Raw genomic sequence first — 18,657 nt, forward strand, 5'->3', positions numbered from 1 at the left:
TTTGACTCCAGAAAAAATACAACCAAGGAATAAGTTATGAGCATAAAAAAAGAAAAACACTTCGGGGTAATTGTAAAATATGAAATTTTCTTCCTCTTTCCAGCTTTGGCCAACTGGCACAACCCATCTTAGGAGTTCAAGAAGTACAGACTTCTATCAGACAAAAACAATTAGCCATGCGCCGGCCCGGTGGTGTAGAGGTTAAGTTCGCGCACTCCACTTTGGCGGCCCGGGGTTTGCAGGTTCGCGTCCCATATAAAGTAGAGGAGGATGGGCACGGATGTTAGCCCAGGGCCAGTCTTCCTCAGCAAAAAAGAGGAGGATTGGCAGATGTTAGCACAGGGCTGATCTTCCTCACACCCACAAAAAAAGTGATTAGCCAAACCGGATTTCTAGTAGATCTAAAAAGTTATTAGATAATCTTGTGACAATATATTGCAGTGTAATCCCAATTAACAATCTCAATTTTCTCAGATACAACACTTAATGAATTTAATAACTGAACTCTTTGATAGTTGTCCATAACTTAAATGCAGATGTGTGATAACAGAGAATACATTTTCTTTGCAAGCATTCAGGGAAAGTCACAAAACTCGATCGAAAAACTTCAAAAGTTCCATAAAGTAGAAATAATACAAAAAAATTCTTTGACCATAATGCACTAATACTAGAAATTAATATCAAAATAAAAAAACAAAAGCCCTCCCACACAGAAGTTTAAAAGAAAAACTATTAGACAGCCTTTGTGTGAAAGAGAATATACAAAACAAAATTGAAGAATTTCTAAAAGTACTATAATGAAAAACGTTGCATTTCAGAATTTGTGAGATATTACTATGACAATAATCAGAGAAAAATTCACAGCCTGAAATATAGATAAAAATGATACAATGAATATAAATGAATTAAATTCTCAACTCAAATGGCTAGAAAAAAACAACAAACTGAACTAAAAGAAAGCACACGGAATAGGAGATAATAAAGATAAAAACATAAATCAAGGGCTGGCCCTGTGGCGTAGTGGTTAAGTTCAGCATGCACCACTTCAGTGGCCTGGGTTCAGTTCTCAGGTGCAGACCTACACCACTCATCGATGGCCATGCTGTGGCGGTGGCCCACATACAAAAGAGAGGAGAACTGGCACAGATGTTAGCTCAGGGCAAATCTTCCTCAGCAAAAAAAAAAAAAAAAAAAACACAAATCAATGGAATATAACATAGACCTGTAATTAAAAACTTCTCAGAAAAAACTCAGTGAAAGAGACATAGCTAACTTTTGAAACAGGAAATTTAAGAATTCTTGTTGATGGAGAAACATGAGAGGCATTCCTTCTAAGGTCAGGAACAAGGTGAGGATGCCACGGCTCCACACAACTTAACAGTGTGTTGTAAATATTAAACAGTGCAGTCAGACAAGAGAAAACAGAATTAAGAAGTGGAAAATAAGTAAAACTATTTCCATGTACAGCTATTATACATGGAAGACCCAAGAGAATCAATGTGATAACAAAGAAATAATAAAAGCATTCCCTAACATAGCAGAATATGAAACTGACACACACAAATCAACAGCCAACTGCCAGTCAGCCAGCTGCTCCTGGTCGTGAAGATGAGGAGTTAGCACCCGAATGTAAGTCAACTAGACTGCTAACACACTACTGAACTGGCAATTGTTTTAAAAAGGAAAACTTCCTGGTTTCTGAAGAACACGATGAGTTGATACATGACACCAGAAGTAGCACCGGGATAAAGCAAATAAACAAATATGTTAACATTAATAGGAACTATGATTTTCAGTGCAAGAAGAAAGATATAAAAAAAAAGGGTATGGAAAAATCCTGTAATGTTTAAATTTGGATTCGAAATATCAGTATGAACATATAATTTAAAATATATAGTTCTTGGGGGCTGGCCCTGTGGCTTAGTGGTTAAGTGCACGTGCTCCGCTACTGGCGGCCCAGGCTTCGGAGCCGGGTGCGCACTGACGCACTGCTCGTCCAGCCATGCTGAGGTGGCGTCCCACATACAGCAACTAGAAGGATGTGCAACTATGACATACAACAATCTACTGGGGCTTTGGGGAGAAAAAGGGGGAAAAAAAAAAAAAGGAGGAGGATTGGCAATAGATGTTAGCTCAGGGCCAGTCTTCCTCAGCAAAAAGAGGAGGATTGGCATGGATGTTAGCTCAGGGCTGATCTTCCTCAAAAAAAAAAATATATATATATATATAGTTCTTAACTCTGTCTAAGGTCACCACAATAAAAGTGAGAACACTTGGTGCCAAGATATTAGTGGTTTCTAAACACCATCTCCCACTAAAAGAAACCAGAGCTCTGTGGAGAAATGGCTAATTCCCAGTCTTGGAAGGGAAAGTACAAGATGACTCTGGGAGATTTTATGCCAAAAATCAATTAAGTATTCAAACACTGATGGAGTGAGATCAAAAAGGAACAAGAACAACTTGAAGAGGATCCTCCTTGCCAAATTTGGGACAATTTGAGCATGAGAAAGAATAATTATTAGAGCTGAAAAAGGAGTTCAGCAATATGTCAGGATATAAGGTCAATATACAAAAATCAATTGTATATCTTGTACACCAGCACTGAACAATCTGAAAATGAAATTAAGAAAACAATTCCATTTACAACAGCATCAAAAGAACAAAATATTTAGGAACAAATTTTTAAAAATAACACAAGACTTGTACACTAAAAATTACAAAACATCACTGACAGAAATTGACAAAGAATTAAATAAATGGAAAGACATCATACGTTCATAGGTTGGAAGACTTAATGCTGTTAACATGGCAATGCTCCCCAAATGAATCTATAGATTAAACATGATCCCTATCAAAATCCCAAGTGTCTTTTTTGCAGAAATTGACAAGGACAAGCTGATCCTAAAATTTTTATGGAAATGCAAAGGACCCAGAAAAGCCAAAACATTCTTGAAAGAGAAGAACAAAGTTGGAGGACTCACATTTACTATTTCAAAATGCACTACAAAGTTCCAGTAATCAAGACTGTGTGGTACTGGCAGAAGGACAGACATATAGATCAATGGGGTAGAATTGAGAGTCCAGAAATAAAACCATATATCTATGGTCAGTTGATTTTCAACAGAGGGACCAAGACAATTCTGACAAATGGTGCTGGGACAACTGCATATCCACATGCAAAAGAACTGCTGGACCCCTAGCTCAAACCACGTACAAACATTAACCCAAAATAGATCCAAGACCTAAATGTAAGAACTATAAAATTCTTACAAGAAACATGGGGGTAGATCTTTGTGACCATGGATTAGGTAATGGTTTCTTAGATATAACACCAAAAACACAAACGATAAACGAAAAAGTAGAGAAATTTGACTTCTTCAAAATTAAAAACTTTTGTGCTTCACAGGACACTATCAAAAAAGTGAAAAAAAACCCTCCATAATAGGAGAAAATATTGCAAATCTCATATGTGATGAGTCTACCATCCAGTATATACAAAGACTCTTGCAACTCAACAATAAAAATATAAATAACTCAGTTTGAAAAAGGGCAAAGGATTTAAATAGACATTTCTCCAAAGAAGATACACAAATGGCTAAGAATAAACTATGAAAAGATGTTCAAGATCATTAGGGAAATGTAAGTCAAAATCACAATGAGATACCACATCACAGCCACAAAGATGGGTATAATCAAACAGACATAACAGCAAGTGTTGCAAAGGATGTGAAGAAATGGGAACCCACATTCATTGCTGGTGGGAATGTAAAATGGTGCAGCCACTTTGGAAAACAGTTTGGCTATTCCTCAAAAAGTTAAATGCAGGGTTACCATCTGACCCAGTAACTTGACTCTTAGGTATATACCCAGGAAAACTAAAAACATGTCCACACAAAAACTTGTACACAAATGTTCATAGCAGTATTACTCATAATAGCCAAAAAGTGGAAACAACACAACTGTCCATCAATTGATGAACAAATAAATAAAAAGTGGCACATACATACAATGGAATATTATTTGGCCATAAAAAGGAATGAAGTACTGATCCATGCTACAACATGGATGAACCTTGAAAACATTATGCTAAGTGAAAAAGCCAGTCATGAAACGCCACTTAGATAATTCCTTTTACATAAGAAATTTCTATTCTGGAACTGTCCAGAACAGGCAAATCCATAGACAGAAAGTAGATTAGTGGTTGCCAGGGACTGGGGAGAGGCAGGAACTAAGAGATCAGTAAATAGTCAATACTTTTCTAAACTTAAAATTTTTTTTCCCAACTCAGTATTTAGACATTTTCCCATTTACAGAAAAGTTAAAAGAATAATACCCCTGGTACCCTTCACCCAGAGTCAGCAACTATAAACATTTTTGCCACATTTGCTTGATAACTGAAGGTCAGCTTGGCTGGATATAAAATCCTTGGTTCAGACTTTTTTCCCATGAAAATGTTGCTCCATTGTTGTTTTGATTTGTATATTGAATCACGTGGTCTTTTTGCCTGGAGGCTCAGGAGTTTTCCTGAACATAGTAGAATACGGCTTAAAGTTGACTATTCTGAGTCAATTTTCACAGTTCCACAGCGTTCTTTTCAATATATAGATTCAAGATTTCTTTTATTTATTTTTTGGTAAGTTTTTATTGGATTATAGCTTTAAATGTTGGTTTTGATTTATTGTTTTGTTTTTCTTCTTTAGAGAATTCAATTATAGGTGTGTTAGATCTTTTCATCTTCTATAGCTATTATTTTCTTTATGAGCTTTTCACTTTTTCTTATTTTGTTTAGTTCTCTTGGATATTTTCATTTCACTTTTCCATGTTTCTTTTGTATACTTTTTTGACTCTTTCCTCTTTTGTGCATCTTGTAATTTAGTCCTAATTTTTGGGATCATTGTCTTTTTCCTTCACTTTCTTTTCTGTGTTCAGTCAATTCTTATTTCACATATTTTTGTTCTGTGCCCACTTCTCTTCTGCATTTGTGAATTTCTGATTTGTGGTGTTTTTTCATATCTGTTATTGCTTATCTAACAACATTTGACTCATGTTGGGGTGTTGTGCCGCAGAGTCTTCTTTTTCAAGGCTGGGTCTTGAGTATTTTCATCAGCCGAAGAATTTTGATTCTCAATTTATTTCCATTTTAAAGTAACTTTGTGTGGGTGTTGACTGTCTTTTTCTGTTCATTTTAAAGACTTTTGGATTTTCCTGGACCAGGTGTTTTTATAGATGGGGTTGAAGGATTTGAGTGGCTTGCTAGTTTCTTAATTCAAGAGTGCCTTCTTCAGTTGATATAGTGAAATGCAATTTCTTTAATGAGCATCTTTTCTTTTCGGGGTGGAGGAGGAGGGTTGTGGAGAGTTTAATATGTCTTAGATTTTATGAAACTCTTATTTCTGCAGGACATCTAATTTCCACCAACTTCTTTATTCTTCCCTCTTCATCACCAGATCTCCAAGAGATGCCTCCTCCTTCTAAGTCCCCTTCTCTCCCAGAACATGTGCCCTCTTGATACTTACATATAAGTCCGTGTACTTTGAAGTCAGTTTCCTTTCAATTCTTCATTAGTGTGCACTCTAATTTCTGTCCTCAGTATTTCTCCACTTAGTGTGGGACTCTCTGAGACCCCACTGCACTCTCCTTTCCCCAGATAGTTCCTGCCTAACTCTCACTTCCACATGGGCTCCGTAGCTGGTGCTACTGATGTCAGATGCATATTCCTCCACTTAAATGAAGTGGGACTTTGCAGTCTTCTATTTGCTGGTTATGTGGTAGATATAATTGTTATGTGGTGAGTTAATTGTGATTTTATTTGCTGTCCTTGATCTGTATGATTTTTGGACGATGTGTAAAAAGGTTAAGATTTAGGCACCTTTCATTATCTTCAAAGAGTCCTCACTGTCTAACTTCAATTGATAAATGCCAACATTATATATTTTTAAGTAAGACTTTCATATGAGCACTAGATAGTTGGGTTGTTTTATTGGCTTCAAATGGGGGAAACACAGCAACGTTTTTTATACAGATAAAATATAGAGGATGGTTCATTCAGGTCTCTAAGCAATTGTAGCCTGCACCCCCTTCTCCCTGACCCTGTTAGACTGAGAGGAGGCTTCCATATTGTGATGAATGCGTACGATCAATGTGTCCAGGGTAGTTGGTGTGTCCTGGTGGTCAATATGTCTGAAGTAGTCTGAAATGGTCAGTGCACCCAGGATGGTTGATCTATATGACATAGTCAGTGGATCTAGAGTGGTAAGCATATGTGAGCCATTACTGTGACACAAGTGGCTGATCTGTCCTTACTGATCTGGATATGGACCATTCATTTTATTTTTTTTTCTTCCTTTTTTTTTTATCCTGGTAACATTGGTTTATAACATCACATAAATTTCAGGTGCACATCATTATATTTCGATTTCTGTATAGATTACATCATGTTCACCACCCAAAGACTAATTACAGTCCATCACCACACACATGTGCCTAATAACTCCTTTCGCCCTCCTCCCTCCCCACTTCTCCTCTGGTAATCACCAATCCAATCTCTGTCTCTGTGTGCTTGTTTGTTGTTGTTTTTATCTTCTACTTATGAGTGAGATCATATGGTATTTGACTTTCTCCCTCTGACTTATTTCACTTAGCATAATACCCTCAATGTCCATCCATGTTGTCACAAATGGCCAAATTTCATCATTTTTTATGGCGGAGTAGTATTCCATTGTGTATATATACCACAACTTCTTTATCCATTTGTCCCTTGATGGGCACCTAGGTTGCTTCCAAGTCTTGGCTATTGTGAATAATGCTGCAATGAACACAGGGGTGCATGTATCTTTACACATTGGTGTTTTCATGTTCTTTGAATAAATACCCAGCAGTGGAACAGCTGGATCGTATGGTAGTTCTATCCTTAATTTTTTTAGGAATCTCCATACTGTTTTCTATAGTGGCTGCACCAGTTTGCACTCCCACCAGCAGTGTATGTGAGTTCCCTTCTCTCCACATCCTCTCCAACACTTGTTGTTTCCTGTCTTGTTAATTATAGCCATCTGAAGGGCATGAGGTGATATCTCATTGTACTTTTGATTTGCATTTCCCTGATAGTTAATGATGTTGAACATCTTTTCATGTGCCTGTTGGCCATCTGTATATCTTCTTTGGAGAAATATCTGTTCAGGTCTTTTGCCATTTTTTAATTGGGTTGTTGGTTTTTTTGTTGTTGAGATGCATAGTTCTTTATATATTTTGGAGATTAACCCCTTATCAGATGTATGGTTTGCAAATATCTTCTCCCAATTGTTAAGTTGTCTTTTCCTTTTGTTGATGATTTCTTTTGCTGTGCAGAACTTTTTAGTTTGATGTAGTCCCATTTGTTTATTTTATCTATTGTTTCCCTTGCCCAGTCAGACATGGTACTTGAAAATATGCTGCTAAGACTGATGTCAAAGAGCATACTGCCCATGTTTTCTTCTAGAAGTTTCATGGTTTCAGGTCTTACATTCAAGTCTTTAATCCACTTTGAGTTAATTTTTGTGTATAGTGTAAGGTAATGGTCTACTTTCATTTTTTGCATGTGGCTGTCCAGTTTTCCCAACACCATTTATTGAAGAGACTTTCCTTTCTCCATTGTATGTTCTTGGCTCCCTTATCTAAAATTAGCTGTCCATAGATGTGTGGGTTTATTTCTGGGCTCTCAATTCTGTTCCATTGATCTGTGTGTCTGTTTCTGTGCAAGTACCATGCTGTTTTGGTTACTATAGGTTTGTAGTATATTTTGAAATCAGGGAGTGTGATACCTCCAGCTTTGTTCTTTTTTCTCAAGATTCCTTTGGCTATTCAGGGTCTTTTCTTGTTCCATATAAATTTTAGGATTCTTTGTTCTATTTCTGTGAAAAATATTGTTGGGACTTTGATAGGGATTGCATTGAATCTGTAGATGGCTTTAGGAAGCATGGTTATTTTACTATGTTAATTCTTCCAATCTAAGAGCCCAGAATATCTTTCCATTTCTTTGTCGGAACATTCATTTTTGTATCCCTGATTTTTTCTTGTCAGGAAATCTTATTCTTTTCTCAGAGTGCATGGCCCTAGAATGGGGCCGTGCAAGGTGTCAACTCCTGATGGGATATGAGATCTAATCTTTCCGTTGGAGGTCTTCTAGGCTTCTTGGCCCTGGGATCCTGGCTGGGAGACAAGCTGGCCACAGGAGACTCAACACTGCTCAGGTCCTAGTTGCCTCCAAGTGGCAGGGCTCTCCACCCTGACTCCTGAAGTCCTACCCAAGGCCAAAGGTGCCTTGATTGCAGGGCCCTTAATTGTGATCCCTCTGGGTCTTTGGGTAGTGAGAGGCAGAATGAGGAAGAACAGCTGACTAATCATAAGTGAGCACTGGAGTTGGTGCCTTCATTCTACCACTTACTGGGTGGGTGGTTGTGAGCACATAACTGAATTTCTCTGAGCCCCAGCTTCCTTATCTGTAGCTGGTGTATACTGCTTGGCCTAGTGCCTGGCACCCTGGAGGAAACCCTCAAGAAATTTTAACTGTTATTTTCTACTACGTATGCACTATGTATATAAGTGTATATAATTCTATTTACACACACACATACACATATAGGCAAATATACACACACATATATACAGTTTGGGTAGGTTTCCTCAAGTATGGGTATGGTTTTCATTTAATTATTGGATGCTTATATAGTCATTGGCTGAAATGAATATGGAAAAAAATCACCCTCAGTTGAACTCTGGGGTAAAAAACTGAAGTGATTTATTTGAATAGGCAGTGTTCTCTGATAAAGCAGGATTCTATATAACTATGCATTGTTTTTGTCGTCAAAGCTAGAAAATTCTCCCTTCCCACTCTTTGGCCCTTACATATCCTCCCTCCTTACTTCATAGATACCTATCTAGCCACTAAGACCCTCATTCCTACCTCCTGTGTCTCTCTCTAATCCAGAAGTCCCAAATGAGCTTGAAAGGATATGCTGTTTGGCCTCTGCAATGTTTTTTAAAAATTTAAATTGCAAACATTTAAAAATAAGATTTCACACAAAAGATACAGATTTCTGGCTTCTCTTAACAAATTGAATGGCTGGGCAGCATTGGGCCAGCATTCCTAAGGTGTTAATTGGCCAGAGCTGAGCAATGACTCCCCTTTTAGGAATAGCAGTGCACCCCAGTTCCTCAGTCCCTGCCCCTCCCTACTGCCTCTCACTCACCCCCATTTCACCCATTTTGCTCCTGACTTCTCCCCCGGAGGCATTTGTTTCCCTCCTGTTATAACGCAACCATCACTTTTTGTTAAACTCTATCACCACGTTTTAGTTCAGAGCTGTAGGACGACCACAGTTGTATCATGCCCATCTGACCAGTCACCCTCGGGCATAGAGTCTGTGCTGCCTACCGTGAACAAAGCTAAGACCAGTCAAGACAACTTCCCAGTATAGCTCCGTCTTACCTTTGTCTCCCCAGTCCTGCCTCACACTGCTCTGGCCTCCCCTGGCGTGCATGCTCATCCTTCCTCCCACATACCATTCCCTCTGCAGGGCTCCCTCTTTCCTGCATCACTCAACTCAAATATTAGACCTTCCTTGGTCTCTACTTGGCCAGCCAAGAGAGTCACTACCTCTGTGTTCTCTCAATTACAATCCAGTGATTAATTCCAAGTTATGTGTAGAGTTGTCTAATCCTATGTCCATCCCCTCCAGGAGACTGGGAGGAAGTCAAGGGCAAAAACTGGGTCTTATTCATCTTTGCATCCCCAGAGCCTAATAGTGCTTGATAAGAGAATCAAAGTTATAACTGGATGACATGATATACTAGTCTTGGGTCCATTTCTCTCAGTCAGCTTGGGCTAAATTATTGGGTGGTACTGAACTCCACCCAAATCTCAGTGGCTTACAAACACTGTTAATTTTTCATGCACACTACCCATCCATCATGGACTGGCTGTAACCCTGGTCCACGTCTTCAATTCACGATCCAGTCTCATGGCAGAGGGAAAGAGATGCCCGTGGCCCAGCTCGTAAGGCTTCTGCTCAGAAGTGGCACACTTCATTTCTGCTCACGTTTCATCAGCTAAAGCGAATCACATGCCCAAGCACGGAGCCAGTGGGGCAGAGATGTACAACTCCCCTAAGAGGTGAGTGTCTTGAACTTGAACATAATCCACCACATTGCCATCAGATTCAGTTCCCCTTTCAGGGACATGGGAGCCTGTAGAACATGTTCCTCGGGCTCCTCTGTCAGCTGCCTTCCGGCTGGATTCAGCTAACGGGAAGCCCCCTTAGGCGTTAGGGTGCGAGGCTGGGAGAAGCCAGGGCGTTCTCCTCCCTCTCATCACGGGGGCTGGTGTAGCAGGAAAAAATGAGCCTGGGGATTCTAACTCTTGGGTTCAGGTTTTTGTGTGTGTGTGTGTGAGGAAGCGTGGCCATGAGCTAACATCTGTTGCCAATCTTCCTCTTTTTGCTGAGGAAGATTGGCCCTGAGCTAACACGGGCTCAGGATCTTGCTCTGCCACCAACTGTCACCTTATCCAGGAAGCACTGTGTTTTCTCTATTTTCCCATCTGCAAATCAGAGACAACACTGGATAATGGAGTAGCTGCAGAGTGGCACAAAGAATATCTGTGAAGACATGTTCTGTCAAGTGTAAAAAGCTACATAAATGTTAAATAAATTCACTAGGATAAGCAGGAAAAAAACCTTTATTTCTATCAAATTAAAAAGTATGACTCAATCTTCAAGCAAGATAAAATAATCAATAATACAATTAACAGTTAGGAGAGCATATACAGATTAGACTACAGCTTTATATTCTTGGAATGAAGCACACACACCGAAATCAAGAGGGCCGACACTTCCACACCGAGAAGAAGCGCTGACTCATCGTAAACACGCGACTTCTGGGAAACTGGCTGACATTTCACAGGACAGTAAACCAAAGAGACAAGTTGTCATTAGGGTAGAGAGCTGTCTTCAGCTTCGGAGGATCACAGTGAAATGCCATGTAACTAGACCATTTCCCCAGAGATCTGTTCATCTCAAAAACAAGAACATATAAAAATCAGTAGTACAAATTCTCAGAAACTAGGAAAGCCCCCAAGCCCTGACACCCGGGAGCTTATATCAGGGCTGAATTCTCGGTTTTCTTCCCTTTCCTCTTCTTTAAATTAAATACAAGTTTGTTTTTATGCAGTACATTTCTGACTTTATAGCCAAAGCTTTCAAATGAAAAGAAAGGTTTTACGAAATGGAGTCAAACACACACCAACCCTGGGGAGGATCTTCAAGATGCTCGGCTCCTTTGAGAAGTGTTAAACGGGAGATCTTTTATTTCAAGAACAACACTGTGCTTCCTGGAACAGCCTAATCATCACCAAGGAAGGAAAGAGCAACCAAGCTACACAAGAGCAGCTACCTTTTTGGAAATGTCTTACCATCTCTGTCTTTTTCTCTCTCTCTCACACACACACTGATCAAATTGGGGAATTCCCTGAAGCATACAGATAATGGCATTTATTTTGGCAGGAATTGTGCAATTTTTTAAAAGAAAGATAAGGTATGGCATTTATGAACAACTGTAATTATATTTCTCGACAGATGCAGGATATTTCACATACTTGAAATACAGCTTCACGGTTTCCCAACATCCGGGACTTACACTCTTCCTTCTCCTCCGAGGACCAGAACGGGTCAGTTACATAGGGAAAGGGATGTTAACTTATGACCGGACCACAACCCCATATTAGAAGGAGTCTCTGTTACTGGGTTCTTCTTTTGAGATATCATTTGAGTACTACAAATGGAGGGGAACAAATTCATACTACAACACGACTCTGCCTTACGACTTGCCTCTGTGACAAAATTCACTGCAGCAAGAAAAGATACTGTCTGTTAAATGAAGGGTAATAAAGTGCATCAGGTAGACATGAACGCCTCCCAAGATCCTCTAACCAGCAGAGTACAGAGGAGACATGTACGCCCTCTGTACATACAGTGTGCAACTACCACTAGGACCCACTGAATGCCCATTTCCTGTCTCAGCACCAGAGCACCAAAAGTAAAGATTCCAGGTGGGAGCAAATACATCATTTTACCTATTAATGAGAATGGAGAGCTCAAAGTAGGGAAAGTACCAAAAAGGCCCTTTTGAATTTCTTGATTAATCCCTATAGGTACATAAAAACACAAGTTTAAGTAAACGAGATTATTTCAGTTTTTAAATACAAGGAGGCAAGATAATTGAGATAATAATATCTATTACAGGGGCCGCTCCAGTGGCATAGCGGTTAAGTTCGCGTGCTCCGCTTCAGTGGCCTGGGGTTCTCAGGTTCGGATCCTGGGTGCAGACCAATGCATCGCTGGTCAAGCCATGCTGTGGCGGTGTCCCATATAAAGCAGAGGAAGATGGGCACAGATGTTAGCTAAGGGCCAGTCTTCCTCAGCAAAAAAAAAAAGGATTGGCAACAGATGTTAGCTCAGGGATAATCTTCTTCACAAAAAAATATATATATCTTTTACAGAGGGCCATTGGTAAAGAGTTAATTAGACAATGCTTGTAATGTGCTTAGCATGAAGTGCCAATAAACAATAACTACTAAAAACGCCTATCCCCTTACACATTTGGAAATTTGCAGTCTTTACAATTTGAACAAAGACCCCAGCAGTCTGGTAAACTGTTAGACAAATAGTTAAAGTCAAATAAAGAACTCAGGTTCCAGTGAACTAAATTTTATAAAAGCCCTATTTATGGGTTTGCACTGGCATCTTTCCATCTAAAATTATCCTGTCTCTACATTTTAAATGGCAGGAAAAGCCACAGCAGCACCTCTCTCCAAGAATCCTCCCGCACCCACAGCTATTCTGACCTTCTCCCTTCCCTCCCGAGAGAGGGGCACACCTGGGTAGAGCTGGAGCTCACCTGAGCTTGGCTGTTGGAGGGTGGCGGGGAGCGACCCTGGGAAGGCAGATAGGAAGCCAGTCTCCCCTGGTTCTGCCAGAATTGTGCACCACAAGCAGTGTCACCACACCAGATGGCGGGCAAAGGTGTGAATGTGGCACTCAGAATCACATTGATGTGTAATGTGATACAGGGAGACGGTACAGAAGTCAAGGGTTACCGTGTTAGGGGCTCAGTCACCATCTGTTCACCTGCCAGCACTCCAGGAAGCGTCAGTTTATTATCAGGGCCTTGTTTGGGGGTGGGAGTGACAGAGTGATTTGTTCTGATCTCAGGGAAGAAAAGGGAGTAGTGTCTGGATGCTCCCAGGAGCCCAGGCCTATGTGTGAGCACCATGGCGGGGGTGGCCCCAGGGTAAGGGTCCCCACAGGGGGACAACACCATGGACACCAAATGAGCTTGCCTCCTCCAGATTAGCCTGGAGCCGAGCCCAGCCCACTTCCACAGCCTTTCATTTTATTTATAAATGAGTAGTTAAGGAGGAGGATCAGCGGCTCAGACTCTCCTCTAGCAGCTTCCTTTGCTGAAGCAAAGGGTTAAAAAAAAGAGAGCCGTCTCATACAGAGCTGAATGTCACCAGAGGGAACTCGGCTATTTTTGATGCGAGGCCATTCAGAAATATAAGCAAAACTAAGCAGGCTTGCACCCTGGGTTGCCCAAGACAGGACACAGGTGATTAATATCCAGGAGCAAACCCAGCAGGCAGAGTCAGGAACTCCTGTGTGAGTCCCGGCTACCTGTTTACTGGCAACAAGAGCAGGGCAGGATGCTTCCCCCCCTCCCGACCTTGGCCTTCTCTGTGTGTAAATGTGGGATCAGGCCTATCCCATCGGATGCTTGAAAGATTATGTGAGACCTTTATAAAGGTCCTAAAACTGCATACATTTCTCAGCAGGCCTACAATAAATGTCCCTGTTTTCTGTTTGCCTTAGTGTTCTAGGGTATTGAACACAGCAACATTTTTAAGTAAGTGGGAAGCCCGTCAGGATAATGGAGAGCAAAATGAACTCAGAGCTGGCAAGAGTCACAGACTGTGAGGACAGGAGGAATCTCAGAGACCCCTGATCTCCTCTTTTTGTGTAACTGTGAAGGAACCGTGTGTGGGGCAGCAGAAGGAAAACCAAGAAAAGACGGCCTTTTAATTTTACTTTTGTCGAAATATTTTCAAGAAAATTTAATTGTTTACAAAATCATTGAAGGAACAACTAGTTTGTTGAAGAAAACTAGAAATAGATTTTTTAGGCCACTGAACATGAAACACGCATCCTCTTTCAAAGACCACAGAAAAGGTGTTTGTCTTTTATTGGTCTCACCTAGCAAAGGACTCTCACCACTGGGCCATCCCAGAAACAGCAAACACTGTTGAGACATACTGAGTGACTCCAACGCTGGCTATAAATGTCTGTTTTGCTGGAAGGGAGAAGGAGGGAAGGACGGAGGAGTAGAGCATGGAATCAGGGATCAGGCCATTTCCCATTTCCTGTACCTCTCCTGGAAACTCCAAAGGCAATGATGACATTGAAGTCACTCCCAGGAATAATAAAGGACCCTCCCTGGGGACAGTCAGGATGCATGAAGAGGGATGTTTATTTTTAAGGCAACAGGAATAAATTTCATTGTTCTTCCCAGAGGAGAGCAAGAATGATACAAGGTGGCCACCAAGTCTGGAAACCAGGCAAATCCTTAATAAATGGTTTATTGATATTACATTACAATTGATAAAACAGTATTATCTATATTTCTAGATTTAATGGCCACCCTATAGAAAGCATCTTTGGAACAGAAAAAAATTACGGTTTTGTTTTCTCCTCATCGTAAAGCTGTCATACCCAGCCTAGGCACAGCTAGTGCAACACGTTTCCTTAATCCCCAGGATCCAGATCCCCTTTACCAACTATTTACAATACGCTTGGGTCGCTCACGAGAGAAAAACACCCTCAGCATCAATACTTAGCAGCATTTTTAAAAGACATTTTTTTGTCTTGAATACAAAGCTAAACTATTCTTTTAGTCCAGTAATTCCATGCAGTCTTATTACTTCTCTACATTAAGATATGATCTTTTAACATTTATAGAGGCAAATATTTCCCATTTTTTTGAGAATTCCCAAAAGACTCTGAGGATTTTATTCTTCTGCAATAAAAGAGAGGAGCGGTGTCAGCCCATGAGAGTCAGACCAGCAGTGCAAGTGTACCCTCCACAGAGCGCAGTTCCTGGTGCGTGAAGTGATTTAGACATCGTCCCCTAGCTCTCAGCTCTTAGAAAGGAATTGGAAAAGGACAGAAGCAATGACTACCCATATTACTTAATGGCCTAGGAAGGGAGAAAACAGATGTAAAAAAAATACAGTCTAATCAAAAGAGCAGAAGCCAAATCCTTTCGTTCCAGGATGTCTGAAAGGAGAGATTCTATGGAGCAATGGATGCAGAAAAGAAGGGGTCACTCCCAACAGAAAAAATGAATCGTGGACACAGCCACTCAAGGCCAGAGAAGTGACCACCGAGAGCAACTGGTTTCAATCCCATGGTCACCAGGAGGCCACACACCAGAGGACCTGGGTCAGAGCCCGGGCCACAGTCCTTGGCATTCTCAGGCCCTCTGGTGCTAGGTTCATTTGGGGGCGTGGGAGAACCAAAGACCAGCACTACTATGTGCGAAAAGGCTACTCCGGCAACAACACGACCGTCAGAAATCAGCTAGTGATGGGTTCTACACCATTTGAAATCAGCCTGTACTCGCATTCTTGTGAAGGGCTTGCGACACGTGCAGAGACATCTTAAACATGTGTGCGTGATGCTTCTTTTGAAAGGCAGAGAAGAGCCTCTTCATTAACTCTTATTGTGTTCATTAGTTTCCATATCAGTTCACCATTTAAACTAGAGAAGACGCTGTGAGCTATCTCGGCTAGCTTCTAATTGGGACGCACCAATGCTACATGTACAGCTGCAAGAATGGCCACATCCTCCTGGTGCTCCCACTGGGCGGGCTCAGTGGGCTTCTTGGGACTGAACAGGTGTGATCTTGTTCGAGAAAAGCGTGTAAACATAAGGCCAGATTTTGTTAGTCTCCGTTCCAGAAAACTGGTGGAGCACTCCTCGGCTCCTGAAAAACAAAGTTCAACACACAAAGGGTTTCAGGTTTCCTTTACCACGGTGTCAGGGCAGACGAAGAGCCTGGGATGAACGCAGCGCCATCTCAGGGTCTACGTCACACATCACTAAGTGCCCAAACAGCCCCTTCAAGTGGATCGACATCACTACTGGGGACATCTAAATAGGCCAGAGCGTTCACAGTTCTGGCATGCTTGCGTGAGGCCACCTTTTCTTCTCCCCTTTAAAACACAGCAAAGAGTAACATTATAGGGACAATCCCAAATCTGCCTCCATACACACTTTTGAAAAGCAAATCACTGACAAACTTTGGTGCTCTAAAACCCTTATGACTTACAACAATAGATCATGAAACACAGGATGCATCAGAATAACGTAATCAGGAACCTCTGATCTACAGGTCAGAAACAGATTACAGCAGAGGCTGTAAACCGCTGTCCTGAATGCAGTCCACGTATGGGTTTCGTTTGGCTTGCATGCTATTAAAATTCTTTAAATTTATTGCCAAGGTAAAAGTTGAGATTTTTTTTTCCACACAGAAAGCCAGATTTCTGCTTCTCTGGAAAAACAGGGGTCACTGACCACACTGGGCCTGAGTACCCCTCTGGAGCAACTGTGGGAACAGCACAGGAGCGGATCGGCTCATCTGTCACTCACACATCCCCCACCGGGTTTGACAGTCACGTCCACAGTGGCCTGGCCCCTGGAGCCATTTGAAGTGGCAATCTGTGGTTTATAGTTTTAGCTTTTCTTTGTTAAACACCCTCCAGACACAGCTAGACCGAAAGTCCTTTCAAATCTTCTATATCCAAATCAGGTATTTACATGTGGGGGTATCAAAATGTAACCATTATTTCAGCCACTTAAAAAGAAAAATGAAAATAATTCTAGACCTAATTTTACAAGCAAAGAAACAGAGAGGATCAGGTTTCGGACCTTACGTTATAAGAATTTCAACATAAAAGCACTGGGCGTCAACTCCCATGTACAACTCCAGCGTTTCACCTCACTCCTGGGGAGGGGCTGGGCCTATAGGGTTTTTCTAGCTTAAAGGAACACCACCCCGCCTCAGCCCAACGTCCATCCCACCAGTCCCACCCCTCTGTAGATGGCCGTCTGCCGGGGAAACGCTGATGACACTCACTTGTATAAGTCAATGACTGGCTTTGCCACGTCCTTGTACTGTCTTAGCCTGGCAGCAACTGCTTCAGGTTTATCATCCTCCTGCTGGATCAACGGCTCACCAGTGATGTCATCAATCCCCTACAAATACCAGGAAAACCAGTTAATATGGCCAGCACTGGGCCATTCCATAGGTAAGAACTTCCCTGTGCAAACCATGCATTCCCCTTTGATTCCGACCACATGCTGCGTTAGGCCTGGGTGACAATGGCAACGGTGAAGATTGCTGAGAAAGAACCAGCACTCTTAACAGTATGTTACCTTTATCTCATGAGAAGTGACACGCAATCTTTTTTTTTTAATTTATTTTTTTTAATTTATTTATTTTTTTCCCCCCAAAGCCCCAGTAGATAGTTGTACATCATAGCTGCACATCCTTCTAGTTGCTGTATATGGGACGCGGCCTCAGCATGGCCGGAGAAGCGGTGTGTCGGTGCACGCCCGGGATCCGAACCCAGGCCGCCAGCAGCAGAGCACGCGCACTTAACCACTAAGCCACAGGGCCGGCCCTGACATGAAATCTTTACTCACTTCTCAGATCTTTCCAAACACGTTCCAGTGCTATCAATAAATGATACTTTCAATTCACAGTTTAGAACTCCACCTACCCTCCCCCAAAAACAAACAACCTTCAGACAATGTCACTCTGGCCCTCTAAATATTCCTAAAACTGCCTTCTTTCTAAAGCCCGAGCTCCCAATATGGAAAATTAAATGTCTCAAAGAACCAACTGGTTTACTCAGGAAAAATACTCATCTAGGAGAATTGCTGTCCCATCTCTGCTAGCTTTCCAATTCTATCATGTAGCTTTTCCGAGATTCATCTTACTAAGGTTATTTTACAAAATCAAATGACTTATCTAAAGGTGAATTAAAATAGGCATGAATCATATATCCATGATAATCAGGAACAAACATTCTGAGAACTGAAAAACTGCAATTTAAAAAACCGTGATTTTCGATGTATTTTAACAGCCTCAGGAACCATACCTACTTACGAGCAGCAAAATGGACACATCAGAAATCTGCCTCCCGTGTCCATGGCTATTACCCCCCAGGGGAGACAGTTACAAGAGGTAAATCTGTCAAAAGACAGGCTAGAGCAGAACCAAAAGGCTCTGGCAACTCAACTGGATAATTAGAAACTGGCTATAAATTTGAAATGCACTAAAATTCCATTACAGCTCAGGGCCTTTGGGACATAACTCACACTTACGCTCTATTGGTGAGCCACACAGTTATCACGTGTGTATCCCACAGCTGTTACCCTCACACAACAGGGGAGCCGGGGATGGGAGGAGGCTGTCCATCTCCTACCTTCCCCTCTCCTTTAGTTACTAATAGACGCAAAGCTCAGAAATCATTTCCAGGACTTCAGATCCCCAGCAAATACAGCAACG

At 41.4% G+C, this 18,657-nt stretch overlaps 1 protein-coding gene across 7 annotated transcripts in view; it reads right to left on the reverse strand.

Annotated features, from left to right (window-relative positions):
• The window catches only part of AK4 (adenylate kinase 4), an 87,583-nt gene that overhangs the window by 8,000 nt on the left and 60,926 nt on the right, over positions 1–18,657 (reverse strand). For 4 of the 7 annotated variants that reach the window (XM_087449401.1, XM_087449416.1, XM_087449406.1 and 1 more), the window contains exon 4: positions 17,221–17,339. In XM_087449401.1, the coding sequence (XP_087305527.1) occupies positions 17,221–17,339 (119 nt within the window). Of the gene's footprint in view, positions 1–10,695; positions 16,069–16,089; positions 16,298–17,220; positions 17,340–18,657 lie in introns of those variants that run through there. The other 3 variants (XM_014788250.2, XM_004431452.3, XM_087449391.1) reach the window with 2 other exon arrangements.

The sequence above is a fragment of the Ceratotherium simum genome, chromosome 2, assembly GCF_057802395.1.
Source record: "Ceratotherium simum simum isolate JZ-2026a chromosome 2, ASM5780239v1, whole genome shotgun sequence".
NCBI classification, from domain to species: domain Eukaryota; kingdom Metazoa; phylum Chordata; class Mammalia; order Perissodactyla; family Rhinocerotidae; genus Ceratotherium; species Ceratotherium simum.